This window comes from Rhinoraja longicauda, chromosome 38 (genome assembly GCF_053455715.1).
Source record: "Rhinoraja longicauda isolate Sanriku21f chromosome 38, sRhiLon1.1, whole genome shotgun sequence".
NCBI lineage: Eukaryota > Metazoa > Chordata > Chondrichthyes > Rajiformes > Arhynchobatidae > Rhinoraja > Rhinoraja longicauda.
The window spans coordinates 465208-489665 of NC_135990.1; the positions used below are offsets into that span (position 1 = coordinate 465208).

General features: G+C 46.4%; 1 protein-coding gene across 9 annotated transcripts in view; it reads left to right on the plus strand.

The window, feature by feature from the left end:
- The first annotated feature begins 4128 nt into the window (after positions 1 to 4128).
- LOC144610915 (neogenin-like) overlaps positions 4129 to 24458 on the plus strand; it is a 139008-nt gene continuing 118678 nt past the window's right edge. For all 9 annotated transcript variants that reach the window (XM_078429913.1, XM_078429915.1, XM_078429908.1 and 6 more), the window contains exon 1: positions 4129 to 4373. In XM_078429913.1, the coding sequence (XP_078286039.1) occupies positions 4193 to 4373 (181 nt within the window). In that variant the 5' untranslated portion in view covers positions 4129 to 4192. The remainder of the gene's footprint in view (positions 4374 to 24458) is intronic.

Genomic DNA, 24458 nt, shown 5'->3' on the forward strand with positions numbered 1-24458 from the left:
AAAACCAAAGTGAAGATGGGATTTCTGCAATATGATTGGTTTTGTGTCGCAGTGATGTGTCCATTAGTTTTACATATTAGAATAATATCTATATTATAAAATTATGTCTGCTCATGGTCAACACAGCAGAGGCTGACTGCTGGAAGCACAAGGGATTGCCGATGCTGGAATCTCGAGTGAAAAACAAGTTGCTGGAGAAACTCAACAGGGGAGTCTGCATGCTGTGTGAGAGAGGCAAGACAAACTGAGCATTTCTATTCCCACGTTGTTTATACTCCATAGTTGTGTTTGGTGGTGAGTTTGCCACCAGAGTCAACTCTGCGCAATCTGCTGGGCAAGATCTCACTGAACTACAGCATTAACATTGCCCTGGACTGCTATCCGTCTCCATGTGCCCTCTGCTGGTGCTTGTGACCAAGCAAAGTGTAGCCAGGAGACCAGGAACTGAAGGTGCTGGAATCATGAGCAAATCACAAAGTGCTGGAGGAACTCAGCAGGCCAGGCAGCATCGGTGTAGGGAATAGAAAGACAATGTTTTGGATTGGGACCTTCTGCAGACATGCACCTAGTGAGGACAGGGGACTTGAAGCAGCATCATTGAAAAAAATGGGATCTGGTTTCATGTCAGTGATGCGCAATTTGATTTCAAGGTCAATATTTTTCTTGGCATTGGGAACATTAGTATGACATCTATATTTTAAATTGTGACAAATTTTGCCAAACAATGTTTGACATGATTTAAGTTGACTGCATCTTTGTTAACCCTAGTTACTCTGCTCTTTTATGTGAAGTCTAGAGATACCTCATGGACAGTTTGTTGGAAAATGTATGCCTTTTTTCTCATGTAAAATATCAATGTCAAACATAAATTTGAGGGTTTTTTGTTGAATGTCAGTGGTTTAAGTACTGTATCAATCTAGTCACTATTTTACTTTTTAAAAAGCAAGATATTAGAATAAATGCTTTTCTAAAAAAACAACTTGCAGCAGGTGAGTTATTTTCTATTTATGGATGCCGTATTTGTTCAGTGGCAATGAATACAAACATGCTCTACTTGTGTACAATACGCATTGATTGCATCAGTGAGGATGTGTTTGTTGTGTTCTGCCCTAAGGGCAGGTCCTAATTAAAGTCTTTGCTTTACATTCAGGAGCTATTTAGAGTCGCTGTGATGCACACACATTTCCTTCCTTTCTTTATCTTCAAACTACCTTCGAGTGGATGCGACCAAATGTTAAGGGCTCTACTCAAGTCTTTAAATTGAAGGTTATGTTCGTAACCTGCAGATATCAGCTGCAGTCATTACTGAGGTCCCAGATGGCAAATGTTTGAGATGGAATCTAAAACCTACCTTTCTGACTCTGAGCCTGTAATTATTGTTTTAAGGCATATTTTTTGTATTCATGTGCAGGGTTTGTGCAATGACTGGAACCTCAGCAGTGCTTCTGATGTGCTCACACAGCCTCACTGAAGGCAGTTCCAGGGTTCAGCTCCAGCAAGGAATGGCAACATGATGTGCAACATGTGGGGAAACTACAAGGGAGGTGTCCCTATGCATATCACGTTCTTTAGAGGGTAAAGGCTGTGAATTTAGCAGGTGCTATTGGAATAACGTAGACAAATAACTAGTGTATTTGGTAGATGTCATCCCATCTGAGACACACAAACTTGATTAACACCCCAGCACAATGCTGAGTAAATGCTGCAGTGTCAGACGTATTATAATTTATGTGATGTGAACATTAAACCTCGTCTTTCTCCCAAATGGATACAAAATATTCTACAGCAGTCACTGAAAGATCAGTTTAGTGTCCCACTGAAAGATCTGCATAATGTCTCAGAGGCAATCTATTCCCCAGCCAATATCGGATTGCTGTAAGGTAGGACATTGTTGGCTGCAGTTTGGCAGTTGCATTTCCTCCTGTGCAAAAGCAAAAACATTTCAAAATTACTTAATTTACTGTGTAGGACTTTTAGATATGCAGAATGGTGAATGTCTTCACTTGGCTCCAGGAGTGGAGGTCCTGAACTCCACATTGTTAAAGTTTGCAGAGAAACAGTCCTGCTGGTGGAGTTTTGCAGTTCTGGGGGTGTCTGTGGAGGGAATTTGTTTTCCAGAATTAAACTTTATTCAGAATAATAAAGAAATGTGTACAAAACAAGAACAATGCAAAGACGTTTCCGACATTCTCAGCGGATATACCCACACTTAGCGTTATATTTGGTAGTGTTCACAGAACTGTCATTAAACCAGACACGCATGTGGGCCCCTGGTGTGATATCCCTTTTCTTGTTTGAGGGAAATAGACAGAGAAAGTTAGAGGTGTAAAAGCTGGTAGGGTGGGGCAAGAGCTGGCAAGTGATAGGTGGATCCAGGTGAGGCAGAAAGGGAGAAAAGAATGAAGATTGTGATGAAGAGTGGAGGTGATCAGTGGAGAAGACAAATGGTGGAATCTGATCAGAGGAAAGTGAGGCATGAAAAGTAGGACCAGTGGGTTGGGGAGGGGAGAATAGGGGATGTAGAGGGGATAAGGGTGGAGGTGGGGAAAGGAACTGAATGGCATGGGAGTGGAGAACAAGGTGTGCATGAAAGGATATGGGTAGATCTGTAGAAGAGAAAGTGGCTGGGGGGTGAGCAGTGTTTACCTAAAATTGGAGAATTCGGTGTTCATTGGCACAGTGACAGAATATGGAAAGAAGAATAAAGTTAACGTTTGAGGTCAAGACTTTTAAATACTGCCTGGCTTGCTGATGACCACCAATATATCCTATTTGTGTCGATGCAAAATGCTGGAGTAACTCAACAGTATCTCTGGATAGAAGGAATAGGTAACGTTTCGGGTCGAGACACTTCTTCAGACTATTTGTATTTTGGAAGATAGACACAAAGCTGGAGTAGCTCAGCGGGGCAGGCAGATCTCTGGAGAGAAGGAAAGGATGATGTTCGGGTTGGGACCCTTCAGAATATTTGTATTTTGGATTTGTCGTCTCTTCCTTCCTCAGATGTTGCCTGACCCTCTGAGTTCCTCTCACACTTTGTTTTTTTGTTTGAACGTGTACAGTACAGTTCATTTTGCCATTCACTCTTTGAAGTACTTCCCTCTGGGAGGTGACTCCGGACTGTCAAAGCCACCACAGCCAGACATAAAAACAGCTTTTTTCCATGAGCAGTAGCTCTACTCAACAACCAAAAGTCTGTAGCCTCCTTTTGCTCTGGTATATTATTTTATTCTTCACCTGTTTAAATTATAATGTTTTATTTTTAATTGTCTACTGTATATTGTGTTGTTATCCTTGCGACCAAAGCACCGAGGCAAATTCCTTGCATGTGTACAAACTTGGCTAATAGGTCTGAAGAAGGGTCTCGACCTGAAACGTCACCCATTCCTTCTCTCCTGAGATGCTGCCTGACCTGCTGAATTACTCCAACATTTTGTGAAATAAAAAAACTTGGCTAATAAAATGTGGGTAAGGCAAAGCAGCGCCTTTACCACCTTAGACAGCTGAGGAAATTCAGAGTGTCTCTGAGGATCCTTCAATACTTCTAGTTTGGGGCTGTAGAGTGCATCCTGTCCGGCAACATCACAGTCTGGTTTGGGAACAGCTCTGCCCAGGACAGGAAGGCCCTGCAGAGAATAGTGGGTTTGGCAGAACGCACCATGGGAACTACACTCGCCCCCCTGCAGGACCTATACATCAGGAGGTGCAGATCCAGAGCAAGCAAGATTATGAGGGACCCCTGCCACCCCAGCAACGGACTGTTCCAGCTGCTACGGTCAGGCAAACGCCTCCGCTGTCACGCTGTGAAAACGGAGAGGATGAGACGGAGTTTCATCCCACAGGCCATCAGGACTGTTAACTATTATAACTCCAGGAACTAAGTTTTTCTTTTCTGTATTAACTTTAATTTATATGCTGTAACTGTAATTCTTTTTTTGCACAATCCGCAGGCATTGCCACTTTTATTTCACTGCACATCGTGTATGTGTATGTGACAAATAAACTTGACATGGTCCAGGACCCTGCTCCTGATTTTGTTGCAGCGACTCCGGTCCAGTTGCTGTGGTGATTGGAACTCCAGGCCGGGTTTTGGTGGTGTAGGTTCCCAGCCGATCCACACTGGGGATTCCGGTGCGGGTTTGGTTGCGGCGGCCGCTGCGCTCCAGGCCGGGTTTTGCGGCCGCCCCCGTCCATGCTGGGTATTGTCCGCGAGTGGCGGCGGACTCGTAGCTCGACTCCACTCCGCTCGGCCACCGAGCTCTCCCCGACCCGCGGTGGCCAGGCCCGCGGCAGGCAGGCGATGGCGGAGCGCCCACTGCAGCTCCTGCTGCTGGCGCTGGCGGTGGCGGCTCTCAGCGCGGCCCGGAGCTCAGGTACAAGCGGGATCCCCTCACCGTGAGGGAGGGAGGGAGGGAGGGAGGTCGCGGCCGGCGGGCGGGCGGGCGGGAGGGCGGGCGGGCACTCGAGGGTCCCGGGGCAGGAGGCGGGGAGGGCCGGAACAGGGGAGGGGAGGGGAGGGGGCCCAGGGCCCGGAGCACGGGAGGGGGCCCAGGGCCCACTGACAGCGGACACTTGATGAACAAAGTGCTGCAGGGACCGGGACACCGTCTGGCCGCCCGCCGTCTCCCCCTCACCGTCTCTCCCCCCCCCCCCCCATCTCTCCCCCCCTCACCGTCTCTCCCCCCCCCCCCCCATCTCTCCCCCCCTCACCGTCTCCCCCCCCCTCACCGTCTCCCCCCCCATCTCACCCCCCATCTCTCCCCCCCTCACCGTCTCTCCCCCCCCCCATCTCTCCCCCCCCCCATCTCACCCCCCATCTCTCCCCCCCTCACCGTCTCTCCCCCCCCCATCTCTCCCCCCCCCCCCATCTCTCCCCCCCTCACCGTCTCCCCCTCACCGTCTCTCCCCCCCCCCCCCATCTCTCCCCCCTCACCGTCTCCCCCCCCCTCACCGTCTCCCCCCCCATCTCTCCCCCCCTCACCGTCTCTCCCCCCCCATCTCTCCCCCCCTCACCGTCTCTCCCCCCCCCATCTCCCCCCCCCATCTCCCCCCCCCCCCATCTCTCCCCCCCCCCCCCATCTCTCCCCCCCTCACCGTCTCTCCCCCCCCATCTCTCCCCCCCTCACCGTCTCTCCCCCCCCCATCTCTCCCCCCCCCCCCATCTCTCCCCCCCCCCCATCTCTCCCCCCCCCCCATCTCTCCCCCCCCCCCCCATCTCTCCCCCCCCCCCCCATCTCTCCCCCCCCCCCCATCTCTCCCCCCCTCACCGTCCGTCCCCCCCATCTCCCCCCCTCACCGTCCCCCCCCATCTCCCCCCACCGAGCCCTGCCTCCCGCCGCAGGTTTCTTGCTCCAGATTCCAGCATCTGCAATCCCCTGACTGTCTCCAGGGAAAAGTTCCCGCGGCGACACTCGGGCGGGCGGGCGGGAGGGAGGGCGGCTGCCTCTGAGGGGAGTGAGTGCAAAGGACTAATGGGGCTGCGGGGCATTCCTCAACTGCTCTTAATTAGAGCTAGTATGAGTTCGATGGGCCCAATGGGGTTCTTCCCTGGCGGAGACCATTCTGTGGTATCAGGAAGCCTAGCCCTAGGAAAGTAACGTTGGGATTAAGAGAGATGCCAAAAATGAGGGGAGATGTAAACAAAACGAAGGCCAGTTATAGTGAGGGGAAACTGTAAATTTTGAGAGGGAGAATGGAAAAGTAACAATGAGGGGAAATTAGGAACTGAGATAGTGAGGGGACATTGTGAAATTCATGGAGAAGGAGACTGGAAAATGGGAAATACTGGTGATGGGGGAGAATGGGAATAGAGAGATTACCTATTGAGGAGTAACTGGACGTCTTGGGTAAGGTAGAGATATGGGAATGCAAGGAGACTGGGAATAGCGAATGTGGGGAGACTGGGAATAGCGAATGTGGGGAGACTGGGGATAGTGCTAAAGACTGGGAAGGCTTTGAAGTGGATACCAGGATAGAGTGAATACTCTGTACTTCCAGGCGACTGGGATATTGGGCAGCGAAGGGTGAACATGAGGCAATGCTAGGATGCTGGATAAGCAGAAACAATGAACGAGTGGAACGGGTTCTGGGATAATGTTAAAGACAGCGTGGGAATAACAGGATAGCAAGAGATGGAGAGAAACATCGTGATTGTGCAGAGAGTGATGGAGATACTGTGGGGAAGATGTGGAAGGACCAGTGGGTATGAATGGGAGAAATTGGGAATTGGAAGGAATAGGTTGGAAATCCTGAAAGCTGAATGAAGAATGAGATTAAAAATCTTTTTAAACATTGGAAGTGAAGGGAATAAGAAAACAAGACAAATGTGAATCAAAATAGTAATAGTCATGGAAATTGTTACACTTAACTTGTTCAGAAATTGCTCTGTGAGCATTTGATGAAATGGCTTGTTGTAAAGTGTTTGATGGGTTTTCTATTTTAAGGCATTGACATCTTGCTAAGTAAAAAAAAAACAAAGTACACATTCTGAAGAGTATCTGTTTGATAGAATCAGGATCGATGACCTTTCCGTCACCTCTCATTTACACTGTAAAAAAAATCAAATGCTTCATATTTGTTTAGTTATCTTTCTTCCAAGAGCAGAGGGTTTTTTTCTCGGTGGCGATGCTGTGCTGTAACACCATGCCCAATGGTGTCAGTGTAGATGGTGTATAGCAGGAGGGTGACCATGGGGTACATATTTGCTGAATCTGATCTTTATACACTCCATTTCCATAACCCCAGCAGATTGCAATGAAGAGTAAGTAGGAGCTCTTGTGATATTTGTGAGCCTAGTTATCATTGTGTCTCTGGCCCTTAGAAGTATGTTGTAATTCTGACAATGGATGTGAAGTATTGGAATATCCAGAATTATCAAGTTGCAGTCAAGTTCAACAGTGGAGATAGGGTTATTAATTCCAACCAGTGAAATACACTCCAAAACACAATGGCAACTTGTCTCCTCACAAGCTTCAATTGTAACCGAGGAGAAGTACTGGCACGGGTGGGAGTACTTTGTATTAAACATTTTTAGAGTCACTCACAATATGAAAGCAAGCTTAATTAAAGGTTTCATATTTGTAATAATCGGAAACAGCAGGAATTGTTATTCCAGGGCTTGGGGGATACTTTTCACCAGTCATAAACTGAGCTTTTTGGGGCTTTAAGCATGGTATAGAATCGTTAGTTTTGTTGCGGAAATGTTGATGCTCAGAGAAATGTCTTAGTAGACTGGCTCATTGTTCTCTTACTGTGCCAGTTGTTTGAATTGTGACATGATCTCTCACAGCGGTTTCTGAGACCAGTTACCTATCAGACTACTTGTGGTCTGAGATCTCACTGAGATCTTTGGTAGCCATGAACTGAAAGTTGCTCTGGCCTTTCTTGGTGACGAAAGGACGTGGAACAAAATGCCACTGGTATTTAAACACTTTGCAATGTCCTGAAGTCATGAAAGTATAATTGTGAGTGTTTGAATTCACTTATACCCCATTTGTCTGTTGTTTTGCTGATTCTAACAAGGATGTGATTGCAAGGTGCTCCCCTACTTTGCCCAGGTGGCTGTTCCTTTTGTATAAGCATTGGTCAGTTATCTAAATAGGCATCACTGTTTGAGTTTGATCCTTTCCTCAGTTGACTTGGAGGAACTTATTTTGATTTCAAAAATAAACCTTATTCATAAAAATATACATAAGAAACACACAAAACAGTGCATGTCTTTCTTTACATTCATAGTGTTGTTTAGTCTCATCATTTATAGTGTTATTGGTTCTACGCATTTGTGGCGTTACCGCATTGTGTGTGCAGAGAACCATTGCCATTCCTGTGGCCGCCCGGGACGATATAAACGTCAGGTGTTTGAACGGCTTCTACACGGCTTAGCTCGTCAATGCTGTGGGCAGTGAACAGCAATAGGACCAGTTCCTGGCTGACATTTCTCTCCTATCGCTAACTACTGTGACTAATTACATCCCCTTTATTGTCACGGTATGGTGTTGCTGTTCAAGTCCTCAATATGCCAGCAGAATACTTCACCCGTTTACCGTTGTGCTGCTGTGTCCACTGTATGGTACAGACCGATTGTATCGGGATGAAGGGGAATGTGGGAGCTGTGGTGGAATCTTCTCAGTGTGTACTGTTCCTGGGACCCGAGGGACAGGGCAGAAGCACACACCTCCAGCAATTGTATGTAAAGTTGCAGCTGTTCCATTCCAAGGTGTTAATGCTCAACAAGTAACCCAATAACTACCTACAGTGGCAGAAGAGGATAGCTGGGGATGGAATATTAACAGAATTGCTGAGTGACACGAGCACTGGTGGGTTTTAGGTCCTATTACTGATTAAAAAATCTGCTTCATATTCCCACCTCTCAGGAATCCTGGCTAAAACATGTGTTTCAAATTAATTTGTAAAGAAACCTCTGAGCATAATTGTTGGCTGAGTGGATGAAGTGCAGCCTGCTATTATGTTCAGTGAGGTGAAACACATCTTGTTCAGGCTGGCACTGGACTAGTCCTCTGCTGGCATAGGTAGCGGTGAAAGTACCAGCCAGTGTTCCTGATGCCCATCACTGTCCAGTCGGACAGGAACGGAGAATGCAGATGCTGGAATCTGCAGCAAAAAACAGTGGTGGAACTCAGCTGTGGGGGAAACAGACAGATGACAGTTTGGGTCAAGACACTTCATCTGCATTGAAAGAGTAGAGGGGAGATAGCCAGTATAAAGAGTTGACCGGGATGGCTGGGCCCGAAGTGACAGGTGGATCGAGGCAAGGAGGGGTTGATTGGCGGATAGAGTCAGGTGGGGGAGGGAAGGGTGGAGATGGCGACGTTTTGGGTTGGGAACAGGTTGCGATCAGTTGTGAGTAAATCTTTATAGGCTGCCACCAAGAGCTTTCATAAGGTCACAAATGATAGGAACAGAATTAGGCCATGGCATTAATTTAAAGGCACCGTTATTGTCATAAATGAGGAAATTTGGCAGGCAGTGCACACAATATGATCCTGAAACTGCAATATGATGGTGAGATTGTCTTGTCGTATTTTAGTTGATCGCTAAATATTGGCAAATCAATGAGCAGAACCGTCCTGTGTTTCGCTGAGCACCAGATGGGCCTGTGTTTAATGCTTCATCCGAAAATGGCACCTTCAGCAATGCAGCACCCACTCAGTAATGCACTGGAGTGTAAGCTTGGACCTCGTGCTGCCTACTGAGTCTGGAAGACTACTGATGCACTACGTTTCTTCCTCGGCTGTAGAACCAGCCAATCTCCATCTACTAACACTCTCCTCCGCCTAGCAGAGCTGGTTCTTGGCCTCAACAACTTCTCCTTTGACTCCTCCCACTTCCTCCAAACCCAAGGCGTAGCTATGGGCACTCACATGGGCCCTAGCTATGCCTGTCTCTGTCGGAAACGTCGAACAATCCCTGTTCCAGTCGTACACTGGCCCCATCCCCGAACTCTACCTCCGCTACATTGACGACTGCATTGGTGCTACCTCTTGTACCCATGCAGAGCTCACTGACTTCATACATTTCACCACTAATTTCCATCCTGCTCTTAAATATACTTGGACCATCTCTGACATCTCCCGACCGTTTCTGGATCTCACCATCTCCATCACAGGAGACAGACTAGTGACCGACATCTGCTTCCAACCCTCTGACTCCCACAGCTATCTTGACTACACTTCTTCCCACCCTGTCTCCTGCAAAAAGTCTATCCCCTACTCCCAATTCCTCCGTCTACGCTGCATCTGTGCCCAGGATGGGGTGTTTCACACTAGGGCATCAGAGATGTCCTCATTCTTTAGGAAACGGGGCTTCCCCTCTTCGATTATAGATGAGGCTCTCACTAGGGCCTCCTCTATATCCCGCAGCTCCGTTCTTGCTCCCCCTCCCCCGCCCCTCATTCGTAACAAGGATAGAGTCCCCCTTGTCCTCACCTTCCACCCCATCAGCCAGCGTATACAACAAATTATCCTCCAACATTTCCATCACCTCCAACGGGATTCCATTATTGGCAACATCTTCCCATCTCTTCCCCTTTCTGCGTTCCACAGAGACCATTCCCTCCGTAACTCCCTGGTCCACTCGTCCCTTCCCACCCAAACCACCCCCTCCCCAAGCACTTTCCCCTGCAACAGCAGGTCCCTTTACCTCACTCTCGACTCCATTCAAGGACCCAAACAGGTGAGGCAGAGGTTCACCTGCACCTCATCTATTGTATCCGCTGTTCCAGATGTCAACTTCTCTACATCGGCGAGACCAAACGCAGGCTCGGCGATCGTTTCGCTCAACACCTTCGCTCAGTCCGCCTTAACCAACCTGATCTCCCGGTGGCTCAGCACTTCAACTCCCCCTCCCACTCCTAGTCTGACCTTTCTGTCATGGGCCTCCTCCATTGTCATAGTGAGGCCCACCGCAAATTGGAGGAACAGCACCTCATATTTCACTTGGGCAGCTTACACCCCAGCGGTATGAACATTGACTTCTCTAACTTTAGATAGCTCCTCTGTCCCTCTCTTCCCCTCGCCATTCCCAGTTCTACCACTGCCTTCCTGTCTCCAACTGCATTCTTTCTTTCAAGTTAAGTCAAGTCAATTTTATTTGTATAGCACATTTAAAAACAACCCACGTTGACCATCAGTTCAGGTACTAAGAATGAACGTACAATGGCACACAAACATAACAGCACATACATAAACAGTTCACAGCGCCCCCTCAGAGGGCTTCAAACGCTAGGGAGTAGAAATAGGTTTTGAGCCTGGACTTAAATGAGTCGATGGAGGGGGCAGTTCTGATGGGGAGAGGGATGCTGTTCCACAGTCTAGGAGCTGCAACCGCAAAAGCGCGGTCACCCCTGAGAAGCCTAGACCGCGGGATAGTCAGTAGCCCCAAGTCGGCCGACCTGAGGGACATGGAGATAGAGTGGTGGGTTAGAAGATTTTTGATATGGGGGGGGGGGCAAGCCCGTTTAGGGCTTTGTATGTGAATAGGAGGAGCTTGAAGTTGATTCTGTACTGAACTGGGAGCCAGTGGAGAGAGGCCAGAATCAGGGTGATGTGGTCCCTTTTACGGGCACCCGTCAGGAGTCTCGCTGCGGCGTTTTGGACCAATTGCAGGCGGGACAGGGATGATTGGCTGATCCCAGTGTATAAGGAGTTGCAATAGTCTAGGCGGGAGGAAATGAATGTGTGGATGATTTTTTCAATGTCGTCAAATTGGAGGAATGGTTTGATTTTGGCTATGGTACGAAGCTGGAAGAAGCTGGCTTTTACCACAGCATTGCCTTGCCTGTCAAACTTTAATGCAGAGTCAAATATCATGCCAAGGTTTTTGACATGCGGTTTGACTAGGGAGGATAGGCTTCCAAGGCAGCCTGTTATCGTTTTGATGGAGTCGGGGGGGCCGAATAGGATGACCTCAGACTTGCTCTCGTTTAGTTGAAGGAAGTTCTGTGCCATCCAACATTTTATGTCCTCAAGGCAGTGCATGAGGCTGATTAAATTTGACTGGTTGTTGGGTTTCAGGGGGAGATAAAGCTGTGTGTCATCCGCATAACTGGAAAGAAATGCCGTGCCTTTGAATGATTTGGCCGAGGGGGAGCATGTACAGAGAGAAGAGAATGGGGCCTAGGATGGAGCCTTGTGGAACCCCGCAGGAGAGGCTAGCTGGGGAAGAGGAATAATTGCCTATGTTGATGGAGAAACTCTTATTTTTGAGAAACTCCTATTCGTTGTCCCACCCCCTCCCCTGACATCAGTCTGAAGAAGGGTCTCGACCCGAAACGTCACCCATTCCTTCTCTCCTGAGATGCTGCCTGACCTGCTGACTTACTCCAGCTTTTTGTGATGCACAGGAGACCTACTTTAGCAGCCGTGAAATTGGTTGAGATATGGGAGTCTCTGACCCAAGCTCTTTCTTCTGTGCTGCCACTAGACCTGCATCTTTCAGGGTTTTGTTTATCATTTATGCCAAGACCGACATTTATTGCCCTTCCCTAGACGGTGGTGGTGAGCGGCCCTCTGCTGCAAACCTCCTGCTATAGGAATTCCCCCAAACTGTTATGGAGAATCTTCTATGATTTAGACCAAGGGGCAAGAGAGGAATGGGCCCATATTTCCAGATTTCAGTGACTCAGAAGGAAAGTTGTAGCTGTTGGAATTCCGGTGCATTTGTTGCTCCTGTCAAAAAGAATGATGGATTTTGGAGATGCTAATTGCTCTTGCAAAAACTGCAGGGGATAGTAAATGGTAGGCACACTGAGAGTGGAAGGATTGGATATTTGAGATGGTGGATGTAGTGCCAATCAAGTAGTCTGAAGAAGGGTCTCGACCCGAAATGTCCCCCATTCCTTCTCTCTAGAGATGCTGCCTGCCCCGCTGAGTTACTCCAGCTTTTTGTGTCTATCGTGGGCTGCTTTTATCCTCGATGGCATTGAGCATCTACAGTGTTAGAGCTGCACGCGTCCAGGTGCTCAAGCACCACTCAAGAAAGTTGAGTGTTTTGTGGAATTGGTTCCAAATCTTTGAGCTCCATTTAAAAAATACTAATCATCCTCTTCCTATGGTTAGGTTTTGTGCCCGAGATTAGATAATTTGAGCATTGGGAAAGCCTGTCATCAACTACTTTGTGACTCATTGAAGTGAAGCTGGAAAATGTGATGTTGGTTTGACTAGTGTACTGGAGGGGCAACCCATATTAATGTTCCCATTTGGTGCTAGATATGTACTGTTCAAGGAAAGCAATAATATTATGGTTATGTTTTGCCTTTTTCAATTTCCTGGTCTGGAGAGGTTTTCATGCAGTTTTACAGGGAGTTGGTGAAACCTCACCTCTGCACACAGGGAAAGATACACTTGCACTGTAGGCAATGGAGAGAAAGATCATCAGTTGATTCCTGGGACAAAGGTTGAGGTATGAAGTTTGAGTAGTTGGACGAGCTTACTGGGGATTAGAACAATGAGGTGATATTCCTCAAACATCAGATTCTGAGGGGATTGATAGGGTGGGGGGAGAGGGTTTCTCTTTGAACTAGGACTAAGGGACATAGTTTCAGACTAAAGGGTAACCCATTTCACAGCGTTGTGGAGGCACTTTGTCCTCAGAAGAAGTGAATCTGTGGAATCCACCCCAGGCAGCTGTGGAGGCTGAATCATTGGATATATTCAGGCATAAGACTGGCAAACCTTTGAACCGCGAGGGACTGGAGGGTTGTGGGTACAGAGCACGAACATGGTGTTGACAGTAAGATTGGATCTGCAGTGATCGTATTGAATGGCATGACAGGCGGGCTGCGAGACTCACCTACTTCTATCTCTCATGTTATTATTTTCCTGAGTTTGGTATCTAAGATTTAGGAGACAGGCGGCTGTGCTCGTTGGGAGCAGATTGAGGATTCTGAATGTGCATTACACAAACATTTGTGGCTTCAGTTGCTCTTCCAGTTTCTGTTGATTCTGTTACACTGGCAGCCGGACTTATTTTTCTTATTTCAAAGTAAATATTATTTGTAAATATATGTATATATACTAGAAATACCAAAAATGCAACCCCCCCCCCCACAAAAATGTAGTTATTATAAATTACGCAGGTTGTGTGCCCCTGGTTAAATTCTGGCCTGGCTTGCTGACTGTTGCTCAGATGTTGACTAGCCACCACTTCCTCCTAGTGTGGAGGACTAATCTTCGAGAGAAGGGTTTTACTCGGATATCCCTTAAGTGCTTCAAATATATGTTCCTCGGGAGATGAACAGTTCCAGTTTACTGTTCACCATTCACTGCTGGAACTTAGAACAGTACAGCACAGAAACAGGGTCTTTGGCTACCATGCTGGTGGTGATCATGATGCCAATCTAACTAATCCCATCTGCCTGCACGTGATCTCTATCCCCTCCCTGTTCACATCACTGCCTGAATGCCTCTTAAACATTTCTATCAGAACTGCTTTACTACCTACCGTGACACCCAGCACTCTGAGTCAAAAAACATGCCTTGCACACTGCATTTTAAACATTCCCCCTCTCACCTTTAACCATTGTTCTCTAGTATTTGAGATTTACACTCTGGCAAAAAGGTTCTGGCTGTCTACCCTATCGCCTCAATTACCGCTGTTGCTTCTATTCACTTCCAATTATCAAAAGTATCAATGCAAATACATTTGCGTTATGTTTCTGATCACAATCAGTTGCCATTGTCCTGCACTCTACTTCATTTCTTCAGCAGAAATAATTCCCAATTCCAACAAGCTCATTCTGGCATCTGATCCGTGGTTTGCATCTATGTAACTTGACCTGGATTTCAGCATGTACTGTCTGAACTGTGAAGACCAGCAGCAGTGGAACAATAAATGTTGTTTTTCATTTGAACTGTGCTTGGAGAATGTTTTTAGTCACATAAGGTGAAGGGGGGGGGGGGGCAGGGGCAATGATGAGCATTACATCAGAAGAAGAATGGACCGCATTATCATTGAGTATTTGTATCAGTAACTAAAATATACTTGTGACAGCACTACCTTCAACCAAATATCGTACATCAATGGCACTGCTTTTCATTACACTGCTCTTCCCTGAGGCTCACATTCTGGATATGGCATTCTGAAGAACCATTAGGTAGGTACCTGAGTCTTCATGACAAATCTTAATAAACTGCAAGTCTGGAACTGGTATCAAATGATGGAATTCTCAGTCAGATTTGTTTCCAGCAGCGGACTGAAATTGCGCTCCGGGAAGAGTCACATGCCCAACTTCGTAGATGAAGCTAATTTTTCCAATGTCTTTGGCTTGAAGTAATAAAAAAAATTCATATTCAGAGTCTTGGTCCAGAAACCCTGCTGCCCTGAGGATATTAGTTTCCCCCGTCTGAAGTTCAAGCTCTCTCCCTCCACAGTTAATATATTTCAGCTGTTCTTACACCAGACCTCCTGTTGCAGAAGGCAAAGCAGCATTGGGTTTAGCCACAAGAAGGGATTTGCACTGTGATTTGCAGCAAAGCTTGTGGAGCAACATCATGCCTATTCTAGCTTCAGATCCATCATCTTGAACCTCCAAATTCTTTGATACCTCTTGAGCCCAGGATAGAGTGTGGCACATGTGTCAGGCTCCAAATCCTGGCAGTAACGCATGCTTTACATTGGCAAAGAGATATGGGACTACTTTTCTGGTCTTCCAAGGGGCTTGGTAAATGGTGATCTGTGCACTTTTGATAATTAATTGGTGCATCAACATATTTCTGTTCAAAGTGATTTCCTAATCATGACCTGCTTCTTCTCTCTTCTCTTCTCTCCCCCCTCCACTCCCTTCTGCTCCTCCCTCCTGGTGTCACTCTTCTCTCCACCTCTTTTTTCTCCCTTTCTCCTGGCCACTCACACTTTCTTCTCCCACGCAGTAACATTAATTACTGCCAGCCCTGTGTTTTTATCTGTGAAGCTTACATTGGGGGAAAGCAGGAGATTGCAAGCGGATTGGAATGCACATTAAGCCCTAACCAGAGGCACAATACTGGTGTCATTAAAAATTTGTTTTGATTTAAATTATTTAATTTCATAGAATATTATTAAAAACTGCAATTAGTGTGCATCTTCTCAGCTTATGCGGATCGGAATGAATTGTGCGTGGTTATGTGTGATTGTAATACTGCCTTCAAACAGTTTGAGAGAGAGTGCAGCAACAATATTGATTCTGAACAAAGCTTCCACTGCGCATTTGAAGCTGTTTAAAGGGGCAGCATCACCATGAAAATAAGTCTTTAGCAAGCATTTATTACTGACGAAAGGGGGAGGTTCTGGTCTTTTTATTTAATCACTGGATTGAGAGTATGTGTCAGGAATAGATTTATGAATTCTTGTGTGAAATGCTCTCCATTGGTCTCTGCAGATGGAGCGGTGTAGATGTATGTGTGAACATGTATGTCTCGGGTCTCTGTAGGCTGGGTAAAGAAAGCATTGGACCTCTTTGTAATGGTTGTTGTGGATACATTTTCTGCCTGAGCTGACTGTCTGATTCACACACTGATGACTTTGACAAGATGTTGCAGAGAAACCAGGCATCCTTGGAAACCACCCCAGCAAGAGGAAGAGGAGACATTTTACTGGCTGAAGACTAACTGGTTTCTTCTGTTACACGCATAATTAGGTTTATGAAGTTAGGTCACAGATCAGTCAGACAAGGTTAAGGAGTTAAATCGCCTTCACCTGATGCCATGTTACTGTGCTTGGAATTGGATGAGGTAGCCTAGGAACTGTACTTCTTGCAGGTTATGGCACAGATTCCAGTATCTACGCTGTTAGATCTGGTTGCATCTTTGATTCATCTGTAAAAGTGCGTGTGGACCAATGTGAGGATTTGGAGTATTGTAGCAGCTATTAACAATCTTGTGCCTCCCTCCTTTGAATTGCTATGTGGGAGAGTAAGGTAAGTGCAGCCTTTGACACAGGAAGAGTCCGGCAAAATCCCAAGCCTGAGAGTAGGTGTGCTTTACTAGTGGCGATGGTTGTGTGTTGCAAGTTGCTGTTCAGACTCGAAATCCCTACGGGGGCAGTAAGGGAGCTCGCCTGAAAGGTCGCTTTGATCCTATGACTGACATTGTTTGCTGCTTGATGAAGCAGAGGAATGCATGAGGCACCCAAAAGGGAATCAGGAAACTGGGAGCCCTGGGAATAGGAGGCCAAAATATACTCTTAAAGTGTCTGTGGCTGAGAAAGGGGGAGCCAGTGAGGAACAAAGTGTTGTGGAAGGCATCTGGTAGAATATAATGCAATAAATGGAAGGATTTAAGTGCAGGTTCTGAGACTTGCCTTGTTGTGCACATGCCACCTTCCCTCTGCCTACACAAATGCTGCCTGACCCGGGGAGTTTTCCCAGCGATTAGCACTTTACCCCCGATTACAGCATCTACAGTCTCCTGTGTTGAATTCAGTTAGCTCACTGGAGGTGCAGCCCTTGAGAATGTTCCTTAAAACCATCCTCATTGACCAAGCTTGTAGATTCCTCCCTTAATACTTCCTCCTTGGCTTGCTGTCAGAATTTGAAAGGAGGCATCTTCTAAAACTGCTGTGCAAATATAAGTTATCCAGTCCGTTATTACACAGTATGTTGTGTTTAGCATCTTTACTCACAAATTGATCCATTTATCCCATCACCCTTTCTAAATAAACTAGCACTCTTTTTAAATAAACTATGACTGTATTTGATGGCATTTTATTGGTTGGGAATTTGGTTGGGAATTTAAGTTTGAATATAAATTGCAGTTAGTTATAGTTGGAGCAATGCTTACTGTCCCATAATTTGGTTAATATCCTGCCCAGTTTTGGAATCACATCGAGATTGGAAGGTAGGAACAAGGAACTACAGATGATGGTTTACCAAGGAAAGGTACAAAATGCTGGAGTAATTCAGTGGGTCAGGCAGCATCCCTGAAGAACATTGATAGGTGACGTTTTGGGTCAAATCCTTCTTCAAAGTCTGAAGAAGGGTGTCTACCCGAACAAAAAAAGAAGTGTCCTCAATTAAAACATGTACTCCAGGGATGCTGCCTGACTTGCTGAGTTATTCCAGCATTTTTAGCCTTCCCGAGATTGGAAGGTTCTATGTTTTTTGCATGTTTTCAAAAGAGAGTTAGGTTTAGCTCTTCGGGCTAAGGGAATCAGGGGATATGGGGAAAAAGCCGGAATAGGGTACTGATTTTGGATGATCAGCCATGATCATATTGAATGGCTCGAAGGGCCGAATGTCCTACTCCTGCACCCATTTTCTATGTTTCTATGTATGGGGTTGTGAGGCTGGGGCCTGTGTGTTTGTGGTTTAAGGAGAGAGAAGTGATTCTGCTTGGGGCTAAGGGACATTGACTGAAAGTGGTGGAAGGGATGCATCAAAACTGAAACTTGAGATTTTTGGTTGTTGTCATCACCAGATTTTTGGTGGGTTTCCTTGTTTGTCGGGAGCCTTGGGCAGGCTGCCAACTTGAAGCTGTTGAATACATCGGCACCAAAGTAATGAATGAGAGTGAGAGAGAGCCTGAAGTTGGGGTGCATGTCTGAAAATCTGCTTTTCTTTTCAGTGTTGTTTGTTCAGAGTCAGTTATAGGCCCCTCTAGAACTCACTCATTCATCCAGCATTAGCTCTTGTTTTCTTTGGAAACACATACATGCCTGTTGAACGATGCCAAGAGCTACAGGCTGTAAGCTTACAGCTTGGACACGCAAGACTCTGTATGCATGCAGCTAATGAAATGCCCCTTTACAAACCAGTATGGAAAAAATTGCGTTTTGAGTTCTTTTTAAATGTTGGGTGTTAGTGAAGTAGTAAAGTACTATTTGTTTGAGATTGGCCAGTGCAAATGACCTTCTGTACTTTAATAAAGCACTTAACCAGGCAAGCACCCGTCTCTGTGCTTTCGATAGGTGTAAGAGACGGCTTGTTCATGACCATGGAAACAAGCGGGGCCCTCAGAATGTTGCATGTGAGGGAGGAATGTGTGGGCAGGCTGCACCCGATGGAAGGACAAACCATGGTTGGTCTGTGGAACTTTGCTTACACTGTACAACTGTTTGTCAATTGGAATCTTCCCAAAAAGCATTTTCAATCGATGCAGATCTGAAGCAGCTCATTACTTGCACTATAATTAAAAAATAGTTTTGGAGATGTGTGCTGAGTTAGCTGATGGCATTATAAGACCGGGGATTCATCCAGAGTTCTTGCACTGAGTGTTTGGAAAGAGTTGTTGGAAGGTTGCCGAGGACAGCAGCAGTCTCAGCTGTGATGGCCTCAATCATCAAATGACCGGTACTGGTGTATAGCAGTTTGGTGAGGTGCCAAAAAAACATTGGTTCTGGGCAGCGATGCTCCTGGGCAGCACGCGGGCATTAACCCAAACATTTTTGGTCACTTTTCAGCGGACCTCCGAATCAGCTCAGCACAGTAGCTGGTATTTATCTGATTTTAGAGTAAATAATATCATATATTTTCCATTTGCATTATTGCCTACACCAGTGTGTAGGAGGGAACTGCAGATGCTGGTTTACACCGAAGATAGACACAAAGTGCTGGAGTAACTCAGTGGGACAGGCAGCATCTCCGGAGAGAAGGAATAGTTGATGTATCAGGTCAAACGTCGCCCATTCGTTCTCTTCGGAGATGCTGCCTGTCCTGCTGATTTACTCCAGCATTTGGTGTCTATTGCCTATACCAGTTTAGATAGTTCGGTTTGTTATCAGCATCACAACGTGAAAATCTAGCCCAATGTGTTTAAAACAACTTGGTGTATGACATCCAGAGCAGGTAGTTAAAAGCAATGTATGAACAGTTATCTCCTCCTTCCCCAATCCTCCCTTATCATTTTGAAGTTATTGACTTTTCTCAGAGGTGTCATTCAATAGACTGCAGAGATTGGATTGGAATGAGAATCTTGGTGTGCAGCCTGTTTGTTCAGCTGGGTGAGGGTTCTTGGCCTCTTTGTTTCATGGCATTGGGTGTGGGCTGGTGCAGAGAGAGATGAGCACATGGCGTAGGTTAATTGCTGATGGGTTGCAGAGGTTAGCTGTGCTGGTAACATGGTGTGTGCAGCTTTGTTCAGCACAAAGGGATTGGTTTGAAGGGACAATGTATCTGGAGTGCTGGGTTTTGTAGAGTCGGTCAGACTGCAACGTAAAGGTGTTCTCAGCATTACTTAGTAGGTGTACTGGAGTTGTCGTGGGATTCTGTGGGTCATGGTGTACAGTTGCTATTCTTGGTGGATGATCTCCATCAGGATATAGATTTCTTACACTTAAAAATTGACGTATTGTGAACATTACCACGTCTTTACAGTGATCCCATTTCTGTTGATTGAACCCAGAGGGAGGAGATGGGAAATATTGGGGGTGGTGGTGGGAAATTGTGTTATATCTCTGTTGCTATGTGAAATGGGGTAAATGGCATTTGCTGATGCTAAGGGAGAAGAACAAAACAAGGTCTGTCAGTCTGAGGAACATTGGTGCATTGGAAGCAGAGGTTGTTGAGACAGCCTTTATGCTCACAGGATAGAAACTACATTTGGAAAAGACCAGTTAGCTGATTGGGTGATGGTTTACAGTTCATAGTCTGCTCTTGATTTGTTTTATGAGAAAAATGTAATTGTATATATAGATGTGGATATATAGTTTGCTTACCACTCAAATCATTTGTATTCAGTGACGGTAACAAAGGTGGATCTTGCATGCAAACAAAGGTGCCTCCTCTGTGAGCAGGGAGTGCTGCAGGGATGCACCTCCATGCTCAGCACCAGCTCCTGCATCTAGCCCAGTTGTACAAGTGTTGGGTCACTCTGGGAAGTGCATTTACCAACTGAGTAATGAACTGATTGAGATTCTGCATTCACCAGTTGCACAAGTTTCATGATGGCAGCTGCTTGTTTGAGAACCTCTTCCTTTGTGCACCATTGTGAAAGGCACACACTAGCCTCTGCCTTGCAGCCCTGCAATAGCCACCTGTTCTGCTACTTATCGTTCACACATCTGAGCCATGCCCGCTGTTCACCCTGGGATTAAAAGGAGCCTGCAGCCTTGTTGCTCTGCTGGCTTCTTGGATGATAGATTCCCAGCTGACAAATGCAGAGAATCCGATCGTCGTAACCTAGTAACTACATCCATTAATGAGCTGACAGACCTAACCTTTGACCTGGTATCCTGGGAATATCTAGTGGTCCCTGGGTTTATGGCTGGCTTGTCATCTATTACAGAGAGACAGGAACAGAACTCAAGTGATATAACCTCTGACAACCCTGAACCTTGCCCTTTCAACTGAAGCAGAGCACATTTGTAACATGAGAAAGAGCAGGATGGGATCAGGAGAGAGTGCCCCCAGCAGCTCTCTCCCACTGACCTCTAGTCTGGAGCTAGCCTTGTGTTCAACATCTTTACTTTATTTGCATTACTTGTATTTTTAAGACTTTGTTTTGCTGAATTGATTAGGAAGAATGATTACATTATTGACAGAAGGGGTGACTCGTTGAGGGAAAGGAGTTGCATCATTAAAGGAGTTGGTTACACTCCTCGGGGGAGGGGGGATACATGTCTAATGGGAATGAATGGATAATTGAGGAAATTGTTTTCATCAGAGGGGAGGGAGCTACATTGCTACAGGATTTGGTTACAGTATTGGGGAATGGGGCCCACCATTACTGGAATTGGTTATATCATTGGTAAAAAAGTTACAGCGTTGTGGGAATTGATTACAACTTTGAAGGTAGGCTTAAATTACTTAAGGGAAAAAGTTACATCTTTGGGGGAAGGTGCAACATTTATTTCAGCATGCAGGAAGGTACTTCTCATTGGGACTTGGGGAAAGGAGAATAGCATTCATTCTGTCTGGCCTGTTTTGGGTGATCTGTGTGTCTAGTTACCTTACCTTGCTCCTTATTTCTTAACTAAACAAATAGTGGGTATATGGAACGAGCTGCCAGAGGAGGTAGTTGAGTCAGGTACTATAACAACATTTTGTAGCTAAATTGATTTTTTCTTTAACCGGCATAGTTCCCACCAACTTTAACCGGCATAGTTCTCCACTTGCCCCTCCCCACCCCCCTCCTTCCAGCCCCACCTTTAATGCCCTTCTGCGACAGCAGCTCTGAGCATCACATGCAAGAATATATGTCCATTTTTGAGACTGAGCAGTGCTGTTGGTAAGGTGACAGCACAATGCGTTGTATTTCCCTCTGGACTGTCGTTGCCAATGTATTGGTAGTCTGACTGTCATGATGGGGGCTGTATGACTATTGTCAGGGTCGACTATTACCTCTCCTTCCTCATGTTTAACACGTAAGAAGATGAGTAAGCTACCTGGCCCCTGAACTACCTGCCCCACCATTTAATCTGATCGTGGCTGATCCACCACAGACCTAATCTTTGTTGTACCAGCTCCCCATTACTCTTTATTTTCTGATCTTTCAAATGTTTATGTATCTCATTAAATACCACCAGTGGCATATTCTCCACAACCCTCTTGAATTCAGGGGATTCACCACCCTTTGCAGGAAGAGAATCATTCACACCACAGTTTAATATGTGATCAGCACTGAGAAATGACTGACATGACAGAAATGATGGTTCTTGACTATATTTGTGTTTCTTTCTATGTTTTGTTTATCTGCTTCTGACTTATGATGTTGTGTTTTTTAAAATTATATATTGTTAAGTATTAAGGGTAGGCACAATAAGCTCTGGCTTCTGCCTACACCTTTTTTTTTGGTCAGAAAATATGTATGATTATATTGTTTTATTTTTGATAGAATGATTTTGCACTATTTAACTTTCACAACTGTATGGTTAATCTGTTGTATTGTATTAACTGGAAAATAAACAAATAAATAATAAAATAATAATGATAAAATAATAAAGGAACCACTCTCCTTGTAAACGTGTTTCCTTGTTTCAGCCTCCCGTCAATGGCAATATCTCAACATCCACCCTGTCACGTTCACTCAGGGCTTCATGTTTCAATACTATCACCTATCATTGTTCTAAGCTTAAAGAGTACAGATCTAGGCCAACAGCAATCTACTGGGGATATTCTTGTTTCATTGCCAAGGGTTAATCAAAGTTTGACTATTCTCAAATGCTTTCGATTCCATTGTTCCATTCAGAGTCTGTGCTTGTTTTAATTGCTGAACTACTTCCTGATAGCACTCCTTCACACACATTGAACTCATTTCCCCCTTGTCCTTTTATTGCCAGTTTAATTTGAATTGATTCCAGTCAGCTTTTATATCCTGTTTATATCTTACTTATCTTTGTAAGATCCTTCTCCATGTGCCGTCTGAGTGCTGGAGTGCATCTTTCTGGGCAATCCGCCTGACACATGATGCTGTGACATTGGGCATCAGCCCTCTGCCTCTTTCTGCACCGCTCCCTCTATTGGAATGTGTGTACCTCTCTGAAACTGGAAGTAATCTTTCTTCTGATAAAAGTTAATTGACCTGCATTCTCTCTTCACAGAGGCTGCCTGACCTGTAGCATATTTTTATAATATTACTAGACCAAGTGGACCCGTTGGGTCCAAACCTCTCCTGCATTGGTGCAGCATCCCCTCCTCCCTTCCCCATCCCCTTCACCCCTCCCTCCCCTCCCCTTCATCCCTCCCCTCCCCTTCCCCCATCCCTCCTCCTCCCTCCCCCATCCCCTCCCTCCCCCTGACCCCCTCCCCATCCCCTTCACCCATCCCCCCTCCCATCCACTCTCCCCCCCTTCCTACCCCTCTCCTCCTCCACCCCTACCCCCCTCCTCCTCCACCCCTCTCCGCCCTTCCCATCCTTCCCCACTTGGCCCAACCGTGGACCCGTTGCCAGGCGGGAAGGGCCCCTGGGCCATAGGCGGGCAAGGGGGAACAGGGCAAACGCACTTTCCTCGGCCCCTGTTTCTCCTATGGACCGGACGTGGAGCCGAAGCGCCTCCTGCAGCTCGGCTGCAATCTGTGGCGAGCGTCGGTGTCGTGGATGCATTGCTGGGCGGGGAGTGTCTCCCGGGACCGTGGGTGGGCCAGAGTGGATAGGGAGAAGACACTGACCTCGGCCCCATTTCTCCTGCGGGCTGGGCGTGGAGCCAAAGCTTCTCCTGCAGCTCGGCTGCAATCGGCCGGGACGGCCATCTTGTCGATCCCCTGCCGCGCGCTGCACCACGGGAGGAAGGTCAGACGCGGGCACGCGGGGACGGGCGCTGGTCCTCCCGGGGGGGGGGGGGAGCGCACTTAATAAAGTTTATTAGGTAAATTGTTTTTAAAAAGTAACAAAAGTAGGTTTATTCAGAGCATGGGGAATGGTGAGTAGGGTGGGCCTAAAATTGTCACACTGTCGTGTACCATTTTGGCTGTGTAGAGGGCATGGTACACACATAAACACATAAACATATACACACAAACAAGCCGAGAGTTTTAGTTATAGTTAGATAGATAGATGGATGGATGGATAGATAGATGTTTTTCATTTCAGATTTCCAGCATTTGCAGTTCTTACATTTTTTTTAACCTTTCTTTGTATTTGAGGAAAGGATCAAAGTAGATATTCCTGCAGTTGGATTAAAGCCCATCTCCTCCTGCAGCCCAGGGTTAGTGAGGGGAAAGGAGTTCCCACTTATTCTCAATCAGTTCAGAACAAGTGAGGGTTGTTTGGGGACTGCAGTTTTCCCCAAATACCTCTCTTCCCCCATGCTTGGCGTTCACAATCACGTGTAAAGAATTAGAGCTAACGTCTGAAACTGAAGAGGAAAGAGCCGTGAAACTCTGAGAGTGTTCTCTCTCTGTCTTTGTTTTTCTTTCTCCCTCTCGTTTCCCACTGTGCCTGCATTATTGAATCATGACGGATGTGGACGTCCTGTGTTCATTGCTCATTTGTGTGTTGTGGATGTTTGTGCAGAGGCGGTGGGGTTTCGGAATGCGTTTGCCATTTGACCCCCTTTTCTGGAGGAGGGTATGGGAAGGGGCGAGATTAACA